This window comes from Bubalus kerabau, chromosome 4 (assembly GCF_029407905.1).
Source record: "Bubalus kerabau isolate K-KA32 ecotype Philippines breed swamp buffalo chromosome 4, PCC_UOA_SB_1v2, whole genome shotgun sequence".
Classification (NCBI taxonomy): Eukaryota; Metazoa; Chordata; class Mammalia; order Artiodactyla; family Bovidae; genus Bubalus; species Bubalus kerabau.
The window spans coordinates 146,895,598-146,917,106 of record NC_073627.1 but is presented as its reverse complement, the minus strand read 5'-3'; the positions used below and the strand labels follow the sequence as shown (position 1 = coordinate 146,917,106).

At 37.5% G+C, this 21,509-nt stretch overlaps 1 protein-coding gene across 8 annotated transcripts in view; it reads left to right on the top strand.

Moving 5' to 3' along the window:
- The first annotated feature begins 2,558 nt into the window (after positions 1 to 2,558).
- TUT7 (terminal uridylyl transferase 7) overlaps positions 2,559 to 21,509 on the top strand; it is a 58,521-nt gene continuing 39,570 nt past the window's right edge. For all 8 annotated transcript variants that reach the window (XM_055578975.1, XM_055578976.1, XM_055578973.1 and 5 more), the window contains exons 1-10: positions 2,559 to 2,711; positions 3,879 to 4,429; positions 8,517 to 8,698; positions 9,058 to 9,174; positions 9,672 to 9,849; positions 11,560 to 11,648; positions 13,657 to 13,708; positions 14,685 to 14,754; positions 15,541 to 15,667; positions 17,037 to 17,156. In XM_055578975.1, the coding sequence (XP_055434950.1) occupies positions 3,910 to 4,429; positions 8,517 to 8,698; positions 9,058 to 9,174; positions 9,672 to 9,849; positions 11,560 to 11,648; positions 13,657 to 13,708; positions 14,685 to 14,754; positions 15,541 to 15,667; positions 17,037 to 17,156 (1,455 nt within the window). In that variant the 5' untranslated portion in view covers positions 2,559 to 2,711; positions 3,879 to 3,909. The remainder of the gene's footprint in view (positions 2,712 to 3,878; positions 4,430 to 8,516; positions 8,699 to 9,057; positions 9,175 to 9,671; positions 9,850 to 11,559; positions 11,649 to 13,656; positions 13,709 to 14,684; positions 14,755 to 15,540; positions 15,668 to 17,036; positions 17,157 to 21,509) is intronic.

Here is a 21,509-nt window from a genome sequence, read left to right as displayed (position 1 = left end):
ACACACTGAAAATCTCCTGGAAGTTGCAGCTAGATCTCAGGAGAGATGCATGATGCCATCAAGTGCAGGATGGGTCAAAGTTGGCAAACCACTGGAGATGGACTAAGCTGGGTGAACTAACCACGAGTCCCTGACTATCACACTTCAGTATCAGATACCCAGCAACAAGGCAAAGAACAGACTGGAAAGACCAGAGAAGCAAGAAAACCCCTGAAAGAGCTTGTGGATATGCATCCAGGGACACTTCTTTTCAATCATTATGACTCCAGATCATCACAACCCCACATGGCATGCAAAGGGAATGGAGAAAGAAATGTGAACTATGGGGCATATATCCAAGAAACCAAATCATCAAAGATGTGACTTAAATTAGCAAAGACTTGAGATATGTTAACTGACAAGTTAAAATTTTTTCCCCATAGTTCCCAGAGGGAAGTAGAGCCCAGGGTAAGATTAGCTCAGTTTTGGGGGGTCTTGGGGGGTGGGGTGGGAGGAGTACATTCATCTAAGCAAAGCCCTAAATTTTCAATTTCAGGACATTCTGTATCTTTACTGTATTTTTCAACACTTTGAGAACAGAGACTATTTCCATATATCAGGCACATATCAGGTGTTCAACATTTGTTGAAAAAACGAAAAGGATGAATGACCCTAAATAAATGGCTGATTCTGGAACAGTACAGTCTAGGTTTTAATTATTTGCATATACCAACTCACCAATTTTCCCAAGGTTTAAAAACACATACTGGAAATAAAATTTTTTCACTTTACACAACTTCTTAGATAATAAATATAAGATCCTGGAATAATTTACCTAAGAGATTTTATAGCAGGCAGAAGCAGGAGATTTTGTTAGACCTTTGCAATTTGTTAATGACCTCTAAACTAGATAGCCCCCACAATGCTAATTCAAATTGTTGGAAACACGTCTGGATCATGAAGCAATCACCTCAAAGATTCAAAGTGAAAGTTGCTCAATCTTGTCGGACTCTTTACGACCCCATGGACTATATCATCCATGGAATTCTCCAGGCCAGAATACTAGAGTGGGCAGCCTTTACCTTCTCCAGGGGATCTTCCCAACCCAGGGACTGAATCCAGGTCTCCCGCATTGCAGGCGGATTCTTTACCAGCTGAGCCACAAGGGAAGCCCTCAAAGATTCAAAGAAACTCAGTATTCTCTCCAATGACATCCCAAAAGGAATCAAACCAAACTTAAAAATGCAAATACAAATACTTTAGACCCTTAACAAGATGTATCCTCTACTACTCCTCCAGAACTCTGAACAGTCAAGACCAACTTTTCCTAAACCAGTTCTTCCATATAGAATTACTCGACTAGGTGTGGTGGCCCATATAATAAATGCAGTTATGTATCATCACACTCCCTTTGGACTCTTTATAAAACGTCAGTCTGCCTGTCAGATCCTTGGCTTGTCACATATTTTCAAAACCAAAGCATCTAGAAAAAGCATTATACAAAAGTTGTACCTACCTACTAAAGGTGTTTTAAATCACCTTTAGTATAGACAGTGGTTAAGAACAGACTTATTAGTGTTTGGACTCCAGTGGTTCTATTTACTTCACCATAAACACTATTTCCCCACCTTTAATGGAGGTAATGATATTTTCCCAGTGGAGCTGTCCTGAGGATTAAATGAGTAATTATTTGTAAAGCACTCACAACGGTGCCTGGCAACAGCCAGTACGTACGTGTGGGGATTAACGCCATAATCCCCACAGAATCTCATGGATTCAAATTTAAATGCTCTTAAAAAGCAGATAAATTAAAACTGTCGCATTTTCTAGACACTCCCTAATTAGTTGCTCGAGGCTTTCAAAATATTTATAACACGGCAGATAGCAAGGAAGGTAAACTCAACAGAAAAGAGAGAGGGAAAAAAGGAACACAGGTTGTTTGCTAATTCCATTAGAAAATTCTCCGTTCAAAAATTCGCGTGTATGAATGTCCTCCTTGGTCATTCTACGCGATTATACATTTTTTTCAAAACAAGATTTTGTTTTTAAGAGAAACTAACCCGCACACAATCTAAGGTGGGGGGTGGGGGGAGAGGGACAGCATTTCCCTGAGCCACACGGAGACCTGGGTGAACAGTGGACGCTTAAACGTTAGCGTTTCTAGAGAGTCGGTAACTAAGACCTCACAGAGACGGTCAGTCATTCGAATTATCAGAAAAACAGCAAGTGCTACGAGGCCTCAGACCCAGGCTGAACTTGCCCACAGACAACCCCAAGCATCCAGGGGTAAAGCCGAGCCTCCGAGCCGACCCGGGCGTATTGCTGCGCCCAGACCGCGAGCTTCGCGTCTCCCCGTGGAGAACCAGAGGCTTCCTCCGCACGCTTTCCCGGTGCTTTCGAGATCCAGGAGAAAAAGGAAGCGAGGTAAGTACACCTCCAAGCGAACAAGAGCTGATAGCCGAAGCCCCGAACCCGACCGATCCCCCGACACCCGTAAAACGCGCGGGCGAAGCAGCGTCTGCGACGGCGGAAGCGGGAGGGGCGGGGCGGTGGGCGGCCCTCCGGGTGAGGCGGGCGTTTCCGGCGTGCGCGACGGAGCGCTCGGGCGGGGGCACCGCCGGCTCCCAATCGCGCACAATGAGACAGCGCTGAGCGCCGGAAGTGGGGCTGAAGGAAAACACGGAGAGGGAGCCCGGCCGGGACAGGAAGAGGCGGGGGGCCGCGGCGGAGTGGTGAGTGTTCCTGGGCGCCTTTTCCCCTGTGTCCCTTTCAGACTCGCGTCCAGGGTGGCTCTCCGGTGGGTTCTCCGGTCTCCAGAGTTGAGGGCGGGCCTGGCCCGAGAGGTACGTTGACTCTATCCTCTGCCGGCCTCCTCGCCTCAGTTCCGAGGACCAGGGATCCCCCAGGCCGGCGAGGACTGAGCTCTCAGGCTTGAGTCCGCACCTTCACTTTGTGTCAAACCCTGCGGGGACTGGAGGAAAAGGGATCGGGGTGGAGGCACTCGCCCCCAGCCCCCTGTCCGGCCGGGGAGGACCCCGGAACCCCATCGAGGAGGCAGGTCACTTCCTGCTTCCTGGTCCCCGCGGTGGCTTCGTGGCCAGGAGTGCGGAGACGCCTCCTGTTTCTCCGTCTCCAACTCAAAGGATGGAAACTGAGGCAGATCGGGGGTGGGGCGGTCACTTGAGGATCGAGGAAGGAGAATTGCTGTTTCATGACAAAACCAAAGTTGTTTGGGGTGGGGAAATGAGGACTGGGGTGGTTACCGGGAGTTGACCCTTGGTCGTAAAGCCAGCCCCTATAACCGGAGCGGAGCCTTGGTCGGAAGCCCAGCGTCTCCCGTAGCCCAAGCGATCGGAGCCTGTCGGTCTGAATAGTGGCGAGCGGAGCCGAGGCCCCAGGGTACCGAGAAGGGACTGAAAAGTGGAGTCGAGAGAAGTACTGCCTTCACAAAGTTTCGGTTACTCTCTATTAACACTTAAAAGTAATTGCCAGCTTGTTTTTTTTAAAGACTGGGGAGTTCTCTGAAGTATAGGCTCGGGGTGAGGTATTTGGTTTTTGGGGGGGAGAAGGGGAGGTGCTGAAGAAAAGAGCTTTCGATATATAGGTGAATGCCAACCAGCTTGGTATGAGTGACATTTTTTAATATTACAGTTTTTAAGACAGATTTAGTTTTCATCTTCATATTAAATAGTACTAATTTCTATGAAGATATAAAACTAAGCCTCCCACTTCTAACATAACATAATTCTAACACTGATTATTGGAATGTGATGGAAATTAGGAAAAGGGTTTCTTGCAGGCTTTAATACATCTGTACAATGTGTGTGATATTTTGTGAATTTGATATGATGCCTTGTTATATTGATAGTTTGATGTTTCTCCAAAACACCTTCTTTCAGGTGAAGAGGAAGAAAACTGAAGTCAAAGACCATGGGAGATGCCACAAAACCTTATTTTGTGAGGCGTCCTAAAGAGCGAGGGACTACAGATGATGATGATTTCAGAAGGGGTCACCCCCAACAAGATTATTTAATAATGGATGATTATGCTAAAGGCCATAGCAGTAAAATGGAAAAAGGCCTTCCCAAAAAAAAAGTAACACCGGGGAACTATGGGAATACCCCCAGAAAAGGACCGTATGCTGTTTCTAGCAATCCATATGCATTTAAGAACCCAATTTACAGTCAACCCACTTGGATCAATGACAACCACAGAGATCAGAGTAAGAGATGGCTATCTGATGAACTTGCCAATAATTCAGACAGTTGGAGAGAATACAAACCTGGACCTAGACTCCCTGTTATAAACCGACCAAGAAGAGACTCTTTTCAAGAAAGTGAAGATGGATATAGGTGGCAAGATGGAAGAGGCTGCAGAACTGTAAGACGACTATTTCATAAAGAGCTGACAAACCTGGACACCATGTCAGAAATGGAAGCGGGAAGCCCTGGTAATGTTTCCAACTTGTCAAGTTACAACCCTGAAGTCAGCAGTCTTATTTTTCATTCAGAGGAGCTTTATTATTTTCAGCAATGCAGTTCCAATTTTTCATAGTTTTGGCTTATTTAATGTGATTATTTTAAGGATAATCATGTTATTTGGGAAGCTTCAACACACTGCATATATTGATCCCTTTAAAAGTTAACTTTGCCACAAGGCTCATTTTACCTTAGTAAAAGTATGTTTCCCATTGGTGCTTTTTAAAGAAGAGGGTGTGATCATATCCCCCTAGGGATATATCATAATTTCTGAGTGGTATGTATGTGTTTTCTAAATTATATATTGTAATTTTGTACTTGAATTATGTATGTATCCATAATATAAATGACAATGTAAAGCTTAAAAAAAAACTTATTCGATATAAAAACATAGTATAGACTGCATGTATCTCCTGGTACAGAGGAATACACATCTTTTGTGTGAAGTATCAATGTCTAGAGGAGGAGAGTGCAAGATTTTTTTTTTCTCAAAAGTGGACATGGCAAACAGGTTGAAAAACATTGGTTAAAAAGTTGGAAATTCAGTTAAAAGCTTTGCCTTTTAGATCCCTTCTTCCAAAACACAAATAGATTTTGTCCACGTAGCAGAGAAACAGAAGAATCAAACAGCCTTGTAAATCTTTAAGCCGAAAAGAACTTGAAGGAATTGCAGTGCTGTCATGATGTATCAAAGGTAGAATCACAGTTTTACAGAGCAGGTAGCTGTGTCTCCGGTGAGGTTAAATTTGTCCCCACTTGTTTACGCAAAGTGGTAGATGAGGAAGTGGAACTGAAATCGTGTACTGTGCTGCTCTGGCCATGAACTCAGCCTCACTGACCTGGAATCTGACAGAGAGAAATGAACACGTATTCATAATTTCTGGGCTTTCAAAGTTTGTGTATATTTAAGTAGTTCTTTATTACTGTGTCCAAGTGGGACATGGACATTTTAATTTAGTTACCAATTGTTGGTCTTTCAGAAAAGGTTGATTTTGAGCAGCATTATAAAAAGAAAGGTTTACAAGTCAAAAGTTTGCCACCAGATAGATATTATAAGAGACTGAAAATCTGTTTTTCTTTATTCCTGTCTAGTCTTAAAAGGAAACCTTAAGTGATATTGAATGGGACCTGCATTTTTACTATCTTTTTGTTGAAGTCAATCCAAAATGCCAATGTTTTCTCTATAATGAAATTACAGGCGTTTGCTTTCAGTTTGGAAATTAAGGACTGTTCAGTTTTTATTCCTTTAAAAATCTTTGCAAAGAAAATATTAAGCCCGTAATATTACTTACTGTAGCAAGAAGTTCAGTTTAAAGTATAAACTTTAAAGTATAACCTAAGGATACTCAGAGTATCCTTAAAAGGCTCTCATTAAAGGAACTGAAATTTTCTTAAATCAAACTTATACCTTAATAACAAAGGTTCTATTAAATGATACGAAAAGATGTAATGAAAATTACTGTAGCATTGCTTTGTTTTTTGATACTAAGTTTCTATTTTTCAGTTCACTTTACTGCCCCTACCTATTTCATTCCTCAAATATCCTAGATTGCCAGCTTAATATAGTTGGGACAGTGCCATTAATGATCTTAGCTGGAAACATCCATTCAAATACATGTGTCTTTTGTAAATGGCATAATGGACCATATTCAAATAAAATATGAGAAACTTGGAATACTGTATGTAGAGAATTCATATTACTTACCTAGAGCCTGGGAGGAGCCAGATAGTCTTCCTCTAAGTAATTATGGAAATTTTTTTTAGCAATACCCAGCTTTGCTATTTGACTGTTTTTACCATGCAGGACTATGAGATTCAGTTTAGGATTTTGTATAACCTTGTCAGTTCTGCTTAATTTAATTAATTTATTTGTTTATTTTACAAAGTAAAAGGGAGTTCTAGTCTATTTTAGATGTGAATAGCTTTCCTACAAGAAAGGATTTTTTCTTGTATTGTTATATAGATGAATTTCAGAATTCCATCCATGTGCTAATCTCTGTTTCAAATCCCTTTATTTGCTTTAGTCATGTGTGCCTGGACAAGATACTTTCTTGGACCAGCATTTTGTGCATCTGTATGCTGGGGATAATATTAGCATCCATGATAGGATCACTTCAGGGATTAATCTGAAGCCACCTAAAGTGCTTACGTTGCATCTGTTGCATGAAAAAATACTCAATATTGGTAGCTGCAGTTGTCATCATCAGGCAGAATTTCTGCGGCCCTCCATTTCTCTTTGTAAAATAAGTTAACTGTACGTTTGGAGAGAAATTAAAGTCACTCTCTCTAGAAAAATTATATAGCAAATATAGCAAGAAGCCTTTGTAAGCGAGAGAGAGAAGTGAAAAAAGTAATTTGGTTCCATATCAGTTTTTGTGTTGGTGAACCAACAGTGGATTTTTCTGATTGTGTTACATGTGTCAGTGTAAATCTTTAAAGAGAGTTTTGCCTAAGAAACTTCTGCCTGGAATACTGAAGTTAGATGCAGTTATTCAGAGTTTGTAATGATAAATTAGAATAGACACACCTCTGAGTTAAAAGAATTGCTTATCTCAAAGCTTTATTCAGACCAGGAGTACCACGCTTAAAAGATTGTGCTAATTTAGTTGTGAATAGAGGGAGTGTTAAAAAGCAATAGACTGATTTTAACTATTTGTCTTTTACTATTTTGTTTGGTCTATTTTGATTCCTATTTTAAAAAAAAAACTATTTGTCCTAATACTTCTTTATTTTTTTAATTGCTGCTTTATTGTAGTATCGAAGCTGTTTGCAGAATTTCATTATATTCATCTCAGGGTAGTTTGAGTACACTGTGTGCTGCTTTTCCTTCAGAGCTGTTGGTGATAGCTCTTTTTTTAAATTAAGGGCCCTATACCTCCCTTTCCCAACATAATTTCTTTTCAATTAACTGATTCATTGTACCTGCTCTACAAGGAATGAGTTCCACTGAAAACCTGTCGTGGCAGCTGCTTCATGCAGAGCATTTCAGTTGGTTTATATTTTCAGAGAATAATTTTTGATAAGCCATTTAAAAACTATTCAGTCCACTTAATCATAATTTTAATTGAGGAAATGAATTTCATTTTACTTTTATATGGTACTAGCAACTTCATTTTCAGAACTTGATGGAAATTACCGAAGCTGTTTAGAACAGTTTTTTTTTTTTTTTGTAGATGAATTGCACAAATGTCTTCAGTTTTACTGAAGTTGAAAAGTCCTAACTCTTAAAAAAGGAACAGATTTCATTTATTATAAGGACTATAGAACTAACAGCAGAGTTTATAACCAGATGAATTAGTCTGTATTTGCAGAAAGCTTTTATTTCAATTGCTAATTTGTTTTTGTTTTTTCATTTGAAATGTGCTCTGTGCAGGCTCATCAAAGAAGCTAAAATGAAAGTAAAGATAAAATGGTTAATAGTTGTCTTCAGTAAATAAAATTTTGGCTTCAATTTCTTGAGGTTAACATGGGGGAGGGCCCGATTCTATGATTGCATGATTTACAATTTAGTGATGGACTTTCACTCCAGATAAGAATGAAGTTGATTTCTGAGTTCTTTGGAGATATACTGTCCATCTTTACTCCATTGGGGTTGTTTACTTACAAAAAATGAAAGCAAATGTGGACAGTTTTCTTTTGAATACCAAGTATCCTTACAGATATATTAGAAATTATTAAATATGTACATTATACATTATATTATGATATATTAATTACATTAGAATTACTGATGTACTTGCTTTCAAGTGATAATTTTTACTATTGCTTGAGTAAGCTCAGCAGTATACCAGGAAGAAATGATAGAATCAGATTTTATGGTTGAAGTAGAAGTCTTTTGTTTTCCAAAAAGATGGCTTCCGTGGATTAGTGTATCCACATGTTGAGGTGCTTAATGAGCATAAAATTAAGCATTTTATCCATGGGAGAGGTGTACCTTCCCTTTTGCTCTGTGTTCAGATGTCATTCAGCTATCACGTGAGTTCATGAATAAATATGTAAGTTCTGCTTTTGACTTGGGGTTATTCAGTATCGCCAATAATATTTTCCCCCTAACTTAAGAAAACAAGAAACCGAGGTCCAGACCTCGGAAGCCACGGAGAACTAGAAATGACGAAAATGAACAGGATGGAGACTTGGAAGGCCCTGTGATCGATGAGTCTGTGCTTTCAACGAAGGAGCTGCTGGGCTTACAGCAGGCTGAGGAGCGGCTGAAAAGAGACTGCATTGACAGGCTGAAAAGGGTAACAGCTTTATTTGTTAGTTAAAATCCTTGTTTTGGTTTAAACTATGTTAGTAATTGGAACATGTGCTTTAATGAATTATATATCCTACTTTGGTATATAAGCACTATAGATCAAAAGTGATGTTCAGTTTGACTTAATAAAATTTCTTTTTTTAGAATTTCTTTTAAAAAACAATCATTAGCATAATGATAGTGACAGTAATTTATTAACAATTTAATAAGTGTACAGGAAATCATCTTCTGGCCAGCTTTTGTTTACCTGTATTTTGTCTCTGTACATCTTTCTCTCTACATGTCTCTCTAAATATGTATTTATATACAAATATATACATGTCTGTAAATCTCTTCAAATTGTAGCGACCAAGAAACTACCCTACAGCAAAGTACACCTGCAAACTTTGTGATGTTTTAATTGAATCCATTGCATTTGCTCATAAGCATATCAAAGAGAAGAGGCACAAGAAAAACATTAAGGTAAGTGTAATGTAACCTAAACACATATGTTTGTCAATTATTACTTGTCATCTTTATGACTTTCCTTAAGACTGTGATACTAATAATTTGGTTATTTATATTACTGAATTTATGTTAACCAGAATACTTTATACTGGTCAGATATGTTTTGCTGGGTAGTCTTGTGAATTTCCTTAGGACAGTATCAGGACGAATGAAGCCAATGCTGGAACCTAGATATGTGTCCTTATGCCAGTAATAACAAAGTAAATAATTTGCCATTACTGTTTCTAATGTTCTTTCCTTACACTTTTTCCTTATTCCTCCCTTCCCTCTATTATCATTTTATGTGCATAAAGAAATGTGTGCGTGTTTGATAAGATGAAGACTAACACAGCTAAAGGGAGAAGGAGGGCTGAGAAAAATATTCGAGGGTACTGTGCAGGGTGTTGTCTCAGTGACTGGTAGAAGGTAAAAATGGTGTGAGTCATTTTTAATCTCAACATTGATCTTAAAAGGAGAAGCAAGAGGAAGAGTTGCTCACCACGTTACCCCCGCCTACACCCTCCCAGATAAATGCAATTGGTATTGCCATTGACAAAGTGGTACAGGAGTTTGGCTTACACAATGAGAACTTGGAACAGAGACTAGAAATTAAACGTATCATGGAAAATGTGTTCCAACACAAGTTACCAGGTATTTTCTAGATTTGCTTTTCTTTTTAGCTACCTAAAATACCCCATTCATTTTTCTTACATTAGTAATTTTTGCCTAATAGAAATCAATTTGCCATGTTCTAAAGCTCTCAGTTTTTTGTTTTTTATGTTTTTGTACTGAAGCTCTTTATGTTTTTGTTTTTCCTGGCTTACCCTGGGGTAGTAAAGACTTTTACATATGTTGTTATTAACCTGTCTTCATTGTGAATTTCATTGTGTTCGTTTACATGTCCCATATTATTAGAGCACCGTGGGACTCTTGTGTATATGTTTTGTTTACCTTTCTATTCTCCATCTCTAAGTTCAGTTCCTTTTTTAGTTGAAGTATAATTGACTTACAGTATATCAGTTTCAGGTGTACAGCATAGTGATAATATTTTTTATACATTACAAAATGATCACCACACCTTTCTACCTATGTACAGTGACAGAATATTTTGAATTAAAGTGTCCTGGAGTCATTTTCAAGTTATTTCTTTCCAGAAAAAGTTCTGTTTAACCATGCTTAAAAGAATTGCACCATCTAAAATGAGCTTTGAAAACTAATGTATAATAAATAAATTTTGTGCACTGTTGAATTGATGTTTCTAAGTTATGTCTATGGAGCCATGAAAAACTATTTTTTTATAGAAAGCTCCACAAGTGATTCTAATACACAGCCAGGGTTGAAATCATTATTTGAGTTTATCATTGTACTACCCATCAAACTATTCATTTTATTGAAATATTCATATAGTATGATTCATATTCATATATTTGTGTTCAGAAAAATAAAGAACAAGAATCTGTTCATTTCCTTATATTAGATATCTCATCTTTGATGTTGTAGACAAGTTCCTGAGATGTCATTTGTAATTTTGATTTTTGTCATAGATTTCCATTGTAAAATTGAGTGTACTTTGTCTTGGAAAAAATTGTTAAAACCCAAATAAATTACTTTACTTAACCTGGGAAAGAGAAAAGATACAAAGTTCCCTTTTTTGGCCCAACAGTAGTAAAACATTGGGGGGGAAATGCCATAAAATAAATATAGGTGGTACCATACACATATCTTCCTCTAAAGAGTGACTCACTTGCTGCCTAACATTTTAAGTTATATCAGTGATATTATAATCACTTTCTAAAGTTTTCCTGAAAAGATTGTATTATGTTAAATTAAACTTTTTGTTCATAATGTAATGAGTATTCATATTGAAATGCTGATTTTTATGATTATTGTTTTACTGAACCATGATCTTTATAGTAAATTACACCTATGTATGCTTTCAAAAAGGTGAATGAAGTATCTGCATTAACTCTTCAGTGTACTCCGAGGTTTATAAACATATAACAAAGTTAGACATCTCTTTTCGACTTCCATATTTTAAAAATCATTTCAGCCAGTATTTTCTCTGCAAAATGTGAAGTAATAAAGGAAGTATTATTGTATTTTACAACTGGTATGAAAAGAGTGGCTATTAAAGTAAACTGCATTCAATGCAGTCTTCCCTTTTAAATAATAACAGTGAAAACAAGAGCAAAGAGTCACCCATTCGTGTCCTTTCCTTGTGCCAGACTTGAATACTGTTTTTCTTTTGTGTGTAGTTTTAATTGATGGTTCCATTTCTGAAATAGCAGTGTCTTGCATTAACTTTTGAGAAATTTTACTTTATAAATGACTTCTATTTATTTAAAACAATTTTTTTTTTAGATTGTTCTCTGAGATTATATGGGTCATCCTGTAGCAGATTGGGTTTCAAAAATTCGGATATAAACATTGACATTCAATTTCCAGCCATTGTAAGTACAAAATAAATCTTAGAATTTTCACAGAGTGGTATGGAAGTTCTATTTTTTTTTTTCTCTAAATGTGAGCTATATGTGGATATATTTTAGATGTTTGAGGACAGTTTAAGTGTAATGTTGGTTTTTTTCCCCTAAAACTACTTTGTTTCTAAAAGTATAATTTTTTCCCAAAAATTTTTTTTAAGATTCTTCTGCATGCCTTCAATTTTAAAGAGTATTTCTTCTTATTCTACGTATCTTTCATGCTTTCTTCAAACACTGGTTTTTTTTTAACCATGTGAATCTGATGGCGTTACTTGGCTCTATTAACTTGAAAAGATTATATTATCTTGACAATTCAGCTTTGCAGTGACAGGATTTCAGATTTCAAACGGGTGTGGTGTGTGTGTATATATATGTACACATATACATATATATAAACATTTAAGACCTGCAAACTCGATTTGTTCCTGAGTTCCCTCTTACATACACCCACCTTGTAAAAATAATTACACTTTTGAAGAACTGCACCTAGCCTAGATTTCTGGTTTAAACAGGGTTCAGAAAGATGTTGATGAGTCAGAACTTTAAAACTGGAAGGCACTTTAATAGGTTATTCATTTACTTACTGGTGGTTCCTGCAGGCCAGTTTGCAAATGGTTTATGCCCATTTACTTGGGTTACTGCTTAAAAATAGAAATAAAGATTTCTGACCTCCTCCCCCAGATTTTCTGTTTCACACTCTCTCAATCCTTGCCATTCCCAATTGCTATAGCTACCTGGTCAGTTGACCAAGATTTTACTTTTCTTTTAATCTTAAATTCTAATTAGTATTTTACCAGCATGGCAGTTATTTTGATTTCATGTCATTCATTCTTTGAGTCTGTGTGATATGCCAGGCACTATACTAGGTTCTAGAGGACAAAAAAAATATGATTGCTTCTTCATGAAATTCATACCTAGTGAAGGAGATAAGTAATTATGTATAGATAATTTATTATAATAAGAGCAATTCAGGAAAACAAGGTTCTGTGACAGAATACAAGCAGTCCTGAAGCCCCTTTGAATGGATAACATTTAAGCTGAACTCTGAAAGATGAAAAGGGATGGAGAGAGTGAAGGAGTGTTTTGGCTTGAGGGCACATCATTTGCAGGCATTAAGCATGGCCTGTTCAGGGAGTTAAAGGGAAAATTGTTAGGGCTGTGAAGGGACCTAGAGAAAGAGGAGCATAAGATTAGGATAGAGATGTAGCCTGGATCCCAAAATAGGGGAAGCTGGAATTTCATTTTGGCCTAAGGGCATTAAGTAGCCAGACAGAGTTTTTAAGGAGGGTCAGAACTGGATCTAATGCATGGTTTTAAGTGGTTTTGGTTCCCTGTGTAGCAAGGATTAGAGAAAGGCAAGACAGTAAGCAATTTGTTGAAGTAGTCTCACAGAATAATAGTATAGTATTAACAGTTTGACAGCTTCTAGCCACAACTTCAGAGAAGGCAATGGTACCCCACTCCAGTACTCTTGCCTGGAGAATCCCATGGACGGAGGAGCCTGGTAGGCTGCAGTCCATGGGGTTGCGAAGATTTGGACACAACTGAGTGACTTCACTTTCATGCATTGGAGAAGGAAATGGCAACCCACTCCAGTGTTCTTGCCTGGAGAATCCCAGGGACGGGGGAGCTGGTGGGCTACCATCTCGGGTCGCACAGAGTCGGACACGACTGAAGCGACTTAGCAGCAGCAGCCACAACTTGGGAGATTTGCTGAGAGGCTAATTAACTCAGGAATTAGTGAATCAGGAGTTAACTGAGTAGTCAGTCTCTTTTTACCCACAGTCATCATCTTTCAGTGCTCATCTCTCTGTGTCTGACTGTGTGCACATAGCATAATGATTAGTTCCTTTACTCAGGTAGTAAGGTGCTTTCTAGTTTGGAGAGGCATTTGGGTAAATTCAGATGACTGTGTATTATCTCAGTGATGCCAAAGTACTTATGAATTATTTGATGTATTCATTGATTTATTTCCTAGATGTCTCAGCCAGATGTTCTCTTACTTGTCCAAGAATGTTTAAAGAACAATGGTAAGGCCAAATTCTTTCCAAATTTTGTTGTTAATTTTTTTTTTTTTGTCTGTAATTTAAATATATCTTATTTCTCAAGCTTTGAAAATAGGAAGTCATGTTTTTTGATTTACTTGTATGAGTAATAGCCAATAAAAAAACTAAAGCAAATGCCCATGAATTATTAGCAGGTTAATTGGAGTCTTGTTCTACTATGCAGTTGTTCTACTATGCAGAATAAGTATTTTGTAAGTAAAGCTTTTTGCTTGGTGATAATGTCACAATTTGTAAAGATTATACAGGCCCTAGCCTAAGACTGATAAGAGTCAAAATATGTAAAATTTACTCTTGAGGTTAAAACTAAAGGATGTTCATCTATATTCCATGGCTCAAATTAATACTTTATGAATAATAAATAGTGTGACTCAACTCAGATTAATGAATCAGCAAATAATTGTTCCTAGGTATGTTATCATATGTCCAAAGTAATGTCCAACTGGGACTTGACAGCTTGTGTGCTTTCCATAGGCCTGGTTAAATTGTCTCATCCCTGAATTAGTCTTTCCCATCCTTTTTGTTTTGACTGAATGAAACGTTTAAACTTTTCTTCTTAGTTCAGTCAGTATGTATTTTGACGCCACATGTTTTAGTAGCTTTTGCAGCAGTTTTGTTTTTTATTTTCCTATCCGTATTTATAATTATGTTAACTGACCTAACATTTAAATGTTCTAGTTCAATAATGTAGCCATTTCTAATCAGACATTAATTTTGTAAAATAAGGGTTTTAAATTAATGTGATTACTTGATTCTTGAGTAGAATACTTTTTCCTTTTCAAGTCATTTTTATTTCATAATCATCTCTTAAGAGCTTTATTTCATAATGGTCTTTTGAAAGACCCAACAGATGATGCACAGCTGGTACTTGTACTTTATCTAATTGTGCTTTTATACAAAGGCTTAATTAACTAATCTGTGTAATATTCTTTTCTTCTTCCAGACTCTTTTATTGATGTTGATGCAGATTTCCATGCTCGGGTGCCAGTGGTGGTGTGCAGAGAAAAGCAAAGGTCTCTGTCTTTTTAAGCTGTTTATTAAGTATCAGCTTGCCAAAAGCACTTGTACTTTACTACATCTTAATGTCCAGTTTCTAGAATTACAAGCTCCTGTGTGGTTAATTTCATAAGCTTACTATTAGCTTTCTCCCTCTACTGTTGGTGTTTAACCCAAGAGGAAAAAGTGTTTTATCTTAAAAAGAAGAAAAGTACTTAAAAGGAAAAAATATAGAAAGGAAGCATTTTGATCCATTTCAGTAAAAAAATTAAAAAACTATCAAATAGTTACTTGCTCTGATCACCTTTATTTGCCATTCTTTTTAGCAGCATTTTAAACAGTACTGAAAACAGTTGGTATGACTTCACCCAGCTCTCTCTCTCCATCTGGAAACACTCCCATTCCCACTGTAGATGGGTGGTTTGTAGGCTGTAATCAGTCACCATCAAGCAGATTCCTCTAGCTAGGGAAAACACTTTTGCTCCTACTAAGATGAATTCATACTCCCGTTTGAAACATTTTACACTTCTTTGCATTTCCCCCTAAAAACTGTTTTAATATAAGAAAACGTGACAGTTTTAGTTCTTAAAAAAAAAAAGTTTACCCAGAAAATAGCTGCCCTGTCTTTTTAAAGCCAGTTATTTAAATGACCCATAAGGGTTTAATGAGTTTTTTATTTTCATTTTTAAGGTATTTATTTTCAGTGTAAATTAGTTGGTAGTAGTGTAAAAGAAACCTGATACCTGTATAACACTTTATCTTTCTCTTTTTCCTTCCCATTGTCACGCTCTACCCCCCACCAGTGGTCTTCTTTGTAAAGTGAGTGCAGGAAATGAAAATGCTTGTCTGACAACAAATCATTTAACTGCCCTTGGAAAACTAGAATCAAAGCTGGTTCCTCTGGTGATTGCATTTAGGTACTGGGCAAAGGTAGGTTTGAGTTCTTTAAATGAATGAATACATTCTACGTATGCCTAAGCAGTACATTTTGATTTTTACATGGTTCATTTAATCTTAAATGTTTGGATGCATATTTATAGACATCAAGAGAGTTGGCATCTGAGTATTAGAAATTTTAATATATATAGAAAGAAAAACATACTGTTTCTGTTTGACTATAGCATATTGTTCAAAAGATCAATGATTTATGATACTTACTAAAAATTAGATTTGTAGGTCAAATCTGAGTTATAGCCTACAAGTTTACATTTTAACTAGTTTCCTGAAGTGAGTCTCAGATACAGGAGAATTGAGATAAAGTCTCTCATACCATCCAGTAATAAACCCATGCTTAGTCAGTCATGTTGACTCTTTGCGACCCCATGGACTGCAACCCTCCAGGCTCCTCAGTCCGTGGAATCTTGACAAGAATACTGGAGTGGGTTGCCATTTCCCTCTCCAAAGTATCTTCCCAACCCAGGGATCTAACCTGCATCTCCTGTATTGGCAGGTGGATTCTTTACCACTGAGCCACCTGGGAAGCCCCAATAATATACCCAAAGACTCCCAAAAAATGAAAGCCACTATCTAATCTTGCTTTACATTTCTACAGTATTTTAAACATGGTATCCTAATGAAATGCTCAGATGAACACGAGAGTATCTAACGTTTCTCCAAAATGTAAGGTCCCATCACGATTATAAACTTGAGATTCTGTGTAGAAAAAAGCCAAAGGCTTTATGGATTAGGACATGGCAGTGACAATACATAATTCCTGTTGCTTGACTCAAAGATGCAACAGGGACAGAGGATGCCCCACTCTTAATTGAGTGAATTGGTAATCACAATATGATGTGCTTTGAAAGCAGCCTCCTGCTTCATCACTAAGTTGTTATTTTCTGCTAGTGCTAATTGGTTTGCCTGCTTTCTTTCCTCTAATTATGTTTCTGACCAAAGCATGCATTTTTGAGGTAGCAGCTAAGCATGAGGGGGCCATTAAACTGAGCAAAGCCAGTTGGCTTACGTTTATTTTACGAATCATTATTTTGACTTAATTAACAAGTTTTTGAACCAAGTGAATGGATTTACCGTGGATATCAAAAAATAAATAGATTTTTAGAGCCTTTCACAAGTGAGTTTAGTTAACAAAATGAAAAATTTGAAGTGGAACTGTCACTGAAAACCACAATATGTGTTTACAACACAAGTATAAGGAAGTTGGGTATTTTGTCATTGTGGAGTTTCATTTTGAAGAGTAAATCACGTGATAAATGGAAATGAATTAACAGATTTTAGACCGGATTGCATAAATGACAAGCTGGTACAAAAGAATGCTTATCCTCTTTTCTCTCATTTGTAGCTTTGCAGTATAGATCGCCCTGAAGAAGGAGGTTTACCACCTTATGTGTTTGCTCTGATGGCCATTTTCTTTCTTCAACAGAGGAAAGAACCCCTTCTGCCTGTTTATCTAGGATCATGGGTATAAAACATTTTTTGCTTTTGTATCCAATATTGATTTTATTATGGGGCCACAATCCCTTGTGCGTAATTTCAAAGTCTAAAAACCTAACCAGAACTGACATGAATTTATTTATCCTATTATTGTGAAAATTGATGCCTCTCAATGCTGAAATATTAATGTATTTGGCTACAAGATGCTGCCATATACTCTGCTAGGGAGACTGTTACTTTTCTAAACTGAAGAAACTTAAAATTTATGGAGCACATGATCTTGAGGTTTACAGACAAGAGAATATGAACCTACATTATCATTTGCTACACATTTTATTTGGGTACAGTTTTATAATTTGATACTTGAATTTATGTATCACCTCCAGACAGACCATAAAAAGCATTCAGTTGGCTCTCACTTTCTTTTACTGGTCTTTTTGTTCTCTTTCTACCCTGTGAAACAAAAGAAAATGTAAGTGCTGAGATTGCTACTCATACTACAAGATGCAGAACTTATAAGTCTTAAATAATATTTTGCTGTAATCTTTAAGATGAAAAAGACTTCAGTAAGGTGACCACTCTTTCTTTCTGGATAAATTAAAGTTGAGCTGATTTATTCAAGTAGTAAGATTTAAGAAGGAGCCATCTCAAAGTCAAAATGAGGTTATTTTCATTCTCTTGAAATGCCTCACTTTTAATCCCTAGGTAAAATTCCTTCATAAAAGTCTTATGTGTATCCTTATTTTATAGAAAGCCTCACTTGGTAAAAGCTTACTGTGATACATCCAATATTTTAACTACTTGTCTTCTTACCATATGCAGGATTCTCATCATTTAAGGAGGAGATGTTCCACAGCCATAGTTCTTAATTATGGATATTATGTATATAATTTTTTTCTTTACACTAAATATGTTGAGAATTAAACAAGGACCTTTATCAGGCAGGCCCTGAGAACAAAGGCTGAAGCAGAAACACTGTCCTGTCTTTAGGAATTGCAGTCTGCTATGCTGCGACCCAGTTGCCTAAAGGGAGTTCTCCTTGTGCTTGTGGTACTGAAATGAAAAAATTCAGGGTATCCTTTCTAGTCTGTTCTGGTGAAAAAAAGGGTCAGAGAACAAAGTCAACCCTTAGTTGACAAATAACCCTTTTCATCAGACCTAAGTCTGATATGAAAGTCTTTGAAAAAGTCTTTGAAGTTTTCTTTTCACTTTGATCCAAGAGAGATAGGAGTTTAAGATACAACCAAACCAGTTGGACTCCTGGACCAAAAAAAAAGGCCAGAGAAGAGGTTGGCTGTGTTGCCATATCACTGCTGTCTTAGTGAAATCTGCCTTTTCTTGTGTCTTCATCATCTCTGAAGTGGGCATCTGTCACTGATGTGAAGATGCAGGAAAAAAAGCATTTCTCTTCTGGTGATGGTAATCTCCTCAGGGTTTGCTTAAGAGAAGCCTGAATACCTTGTCTATAGCCAAGTGTATTATTTCCTTGGCAGTAATACTAGAAGTTCTCTAAGATGACAGAATTTGGTTTTGATTATGCCATTTATTTATTGAAAATTTAATGACAAAAACAAGTATATAGTGGTCAAACACTGGATTGAACTGTATATATCAAATAAGGCAGACTACTGCCTGAGCCAAAGTGATCTTAGTTTTCACCTTTTTAAACTAGTCAGGTATCGGTGTGCTGGTTTCTGCTAGAATATTAATCAAAAATATACAGCAAGTGACAGAAAAGAAGTTCAGTGCCTTGTTCATGCCAAATATTTTTTATCACTGTTTCTGTAGAAAATCTACTGAAAACCTCAAAATTATGTATATGAAAGTATCCAAACTGTTAACTTCTTCAAAATCTTTAAATCACTCTGTATGTTAGTCATTGTACTAAGCCCTGAAAGTAATACATGGGTGAATAATATTAGATTCTTTGTCAAGAAGTTTAGAGTATCATATTTCTGTGCTCTGATCTGTGTTTTCAAAAATCTTTTGGCCATTTTCTCCCAACCTACTCAGATCTCTTTCATGTTGGAGACTGTCTCTCTGACCTTTTACTCCCAATTAAAATTTCCGTTTTATTATCATTTGATACTGATATGTGAGTTGTGAATGATGACTAGCTGTAACCCTGTCTTCTTAGCTTCTTTTATTCCCTACAACAATATTTTACTAGTCTCCTAGTAAATATTTTTTTGAATCGTTCTTATTTTAGATTATATAAAGTTAACCCTTAGGAAACAATTATTTTCACTTTAAGAATGCCAGATAATACAGTAGAAAGAAGAGTAGCGTCAAGTGTTAAAAGTTTGCCAGCCCTGAGAGTCACCCAGGATTTGCCACTAAAATCCTTATAACCTTGAGCAAGTTGTTTAATCTCTGAGCCTTGGGGAAAGACTCATCTGAGAAATTTTGAAATGAGATCATGAATGTGGAACTCCTAGAACAAGGTAGGAGAACAGATGTGGTCCTTTTCCCCTTCAGTAGAAAGTCAAGTTCCTCTTATTGGGTGGAGGCTTGAACTCCTAAACAAGTGATCCTTCTGGAAATAACAGCTGTAAATTCTCAACAAAACACATAAAAAAACAACCTGAAGGCTCTGGAGACTGAAAAACTCAGACAGACTTTAGAGAGAAGCCAAAAATTAAGCAAATGACCAACACAGAGTGAGTTCCTGTTTTTCAGTGGCTTTACCCTAAAGGCTTTACTAGTAGAAAACCCATTCCTCTTTCTGGGCAGAGGACCTTGGGCCACCAAATAATAAAGGGAAAAAGAACAAAGAGGGAAAATACAGAGAAGTGGAACCCTTAATTCTTTCTGGCAACTCAGCACATCTCTGACTGATTGTTGATCAATCCAGTGCACCATATAAGGATCTTGGAAGTCATCACTCCATCCTCACAAAAAGAAAAAAGCTGAGCATGCTGAAAATCAACAACTCTTATTAGATCCTTCAGAGAAGTGGGGTCATGGAGAAAACCACTGGCCCCCAAATTGGAGAGACAGGCAGGTATATAATTTGTCAGAGTAGAAACCCAGGAACAGAATCCTGCCACTGGAATGACTACCAGGCTAAAAAAAAACTGTGATTCTGGAAGTTCAGTTTGGTTAAGTGTGAAAGTGGGAAAACAGCAGGGGGCCCATTAATAGGATGCTCATTTCATGAGTTTTATCTCCAGAAATACCCACCAGGTTCTCAGGATAAAGATCCAGGAAAAATCCTCTATCCAGGAAATAGGTTGTCAATTTGACATTGCCTAGAACATTCTGCTGTCTTAGGTAAAAGCCTGCCCTCAAGGGAAACAATTTTACCAGAGCCAAGTTGGACTATAAAGAAAGCTGAGCGCCGAAGAATTGATGCTTTTGAACCGTGGTGTTGGAGAAGACTGTTGAGAGTCTCTTGGACTGCAAGGAGATCAGTCCTGAGTGTTCATTGGAAGGACTGATGTTGAAGCTGAAACTCCAATACTTTGGCCACCTGATGTGAAGAGCTGACTCATTTGAAAAGACCCTGATGCTGGGAAAGATTGAGGGCAGGAGGAGAAGGGGATGACAGAGGATGAGATGGTTGGATGGCATCACCGACTCAATGGACGTGAGTTTGAGTAAACTCCCGGAGTTGGTGATGGACAGGGAGACCTGGTGTGCTGCAGTCCATGGGATCACAAAGAGTCGAACAGGACTGAGCAACTGAACTGAACTGAACCTCCTTGTAAAGTGCTGAACTCAATATGCCAGCCAATTTGGAAAACTCAGCAGTGGCCACAGGACTAGAAGAGGTCAGTTTTCATACCAGTCCCAAAAAAAGGCAATGCCAAAGAATGTTCAAACAACCCCACAATCGCACTCATCTCACACACTAACAAAGTAATGCTCAAAACTCTGCAAGCCAGACTTCAACAGTATGTGAACTGTGAACTTCCAGATGTTCAAGCTGCATTTAGAAAAGGCAGAGGAACCAGAGATCAGATGGCCAACATCTACTGGATCATCAAAACAGCAAGAGAGTTCCAGAAAAACATCTACTTCTGTTTTATTGACTATGCCAGAGCTTTTGTGTGGATCACAACAAACTGGAAAATTCTTAAAGAGATTGGGAAAACCAGACCACCTTACCTGCCGCCTTAGAAATCTGTTGCAGGTCAAGAAACAACAGTTAGAACCAGATATGGAACAATGGACTGGTTCCAAGTTGGGAAAGGAGTACGTCAAGGATGTATATTGTCACCCTGATTATTTAACTTATATGCAGAGTATATCATGCGAAATGCTAGGCTGGATGAAGCACAAACTGGAATCAAGATTGCTGGGAGAAATATCAATAACCTCAGATATGGAGATGACACCACCCTTATGGCAGAAAGCAAAGAAGAACTAAGAGCTTCTT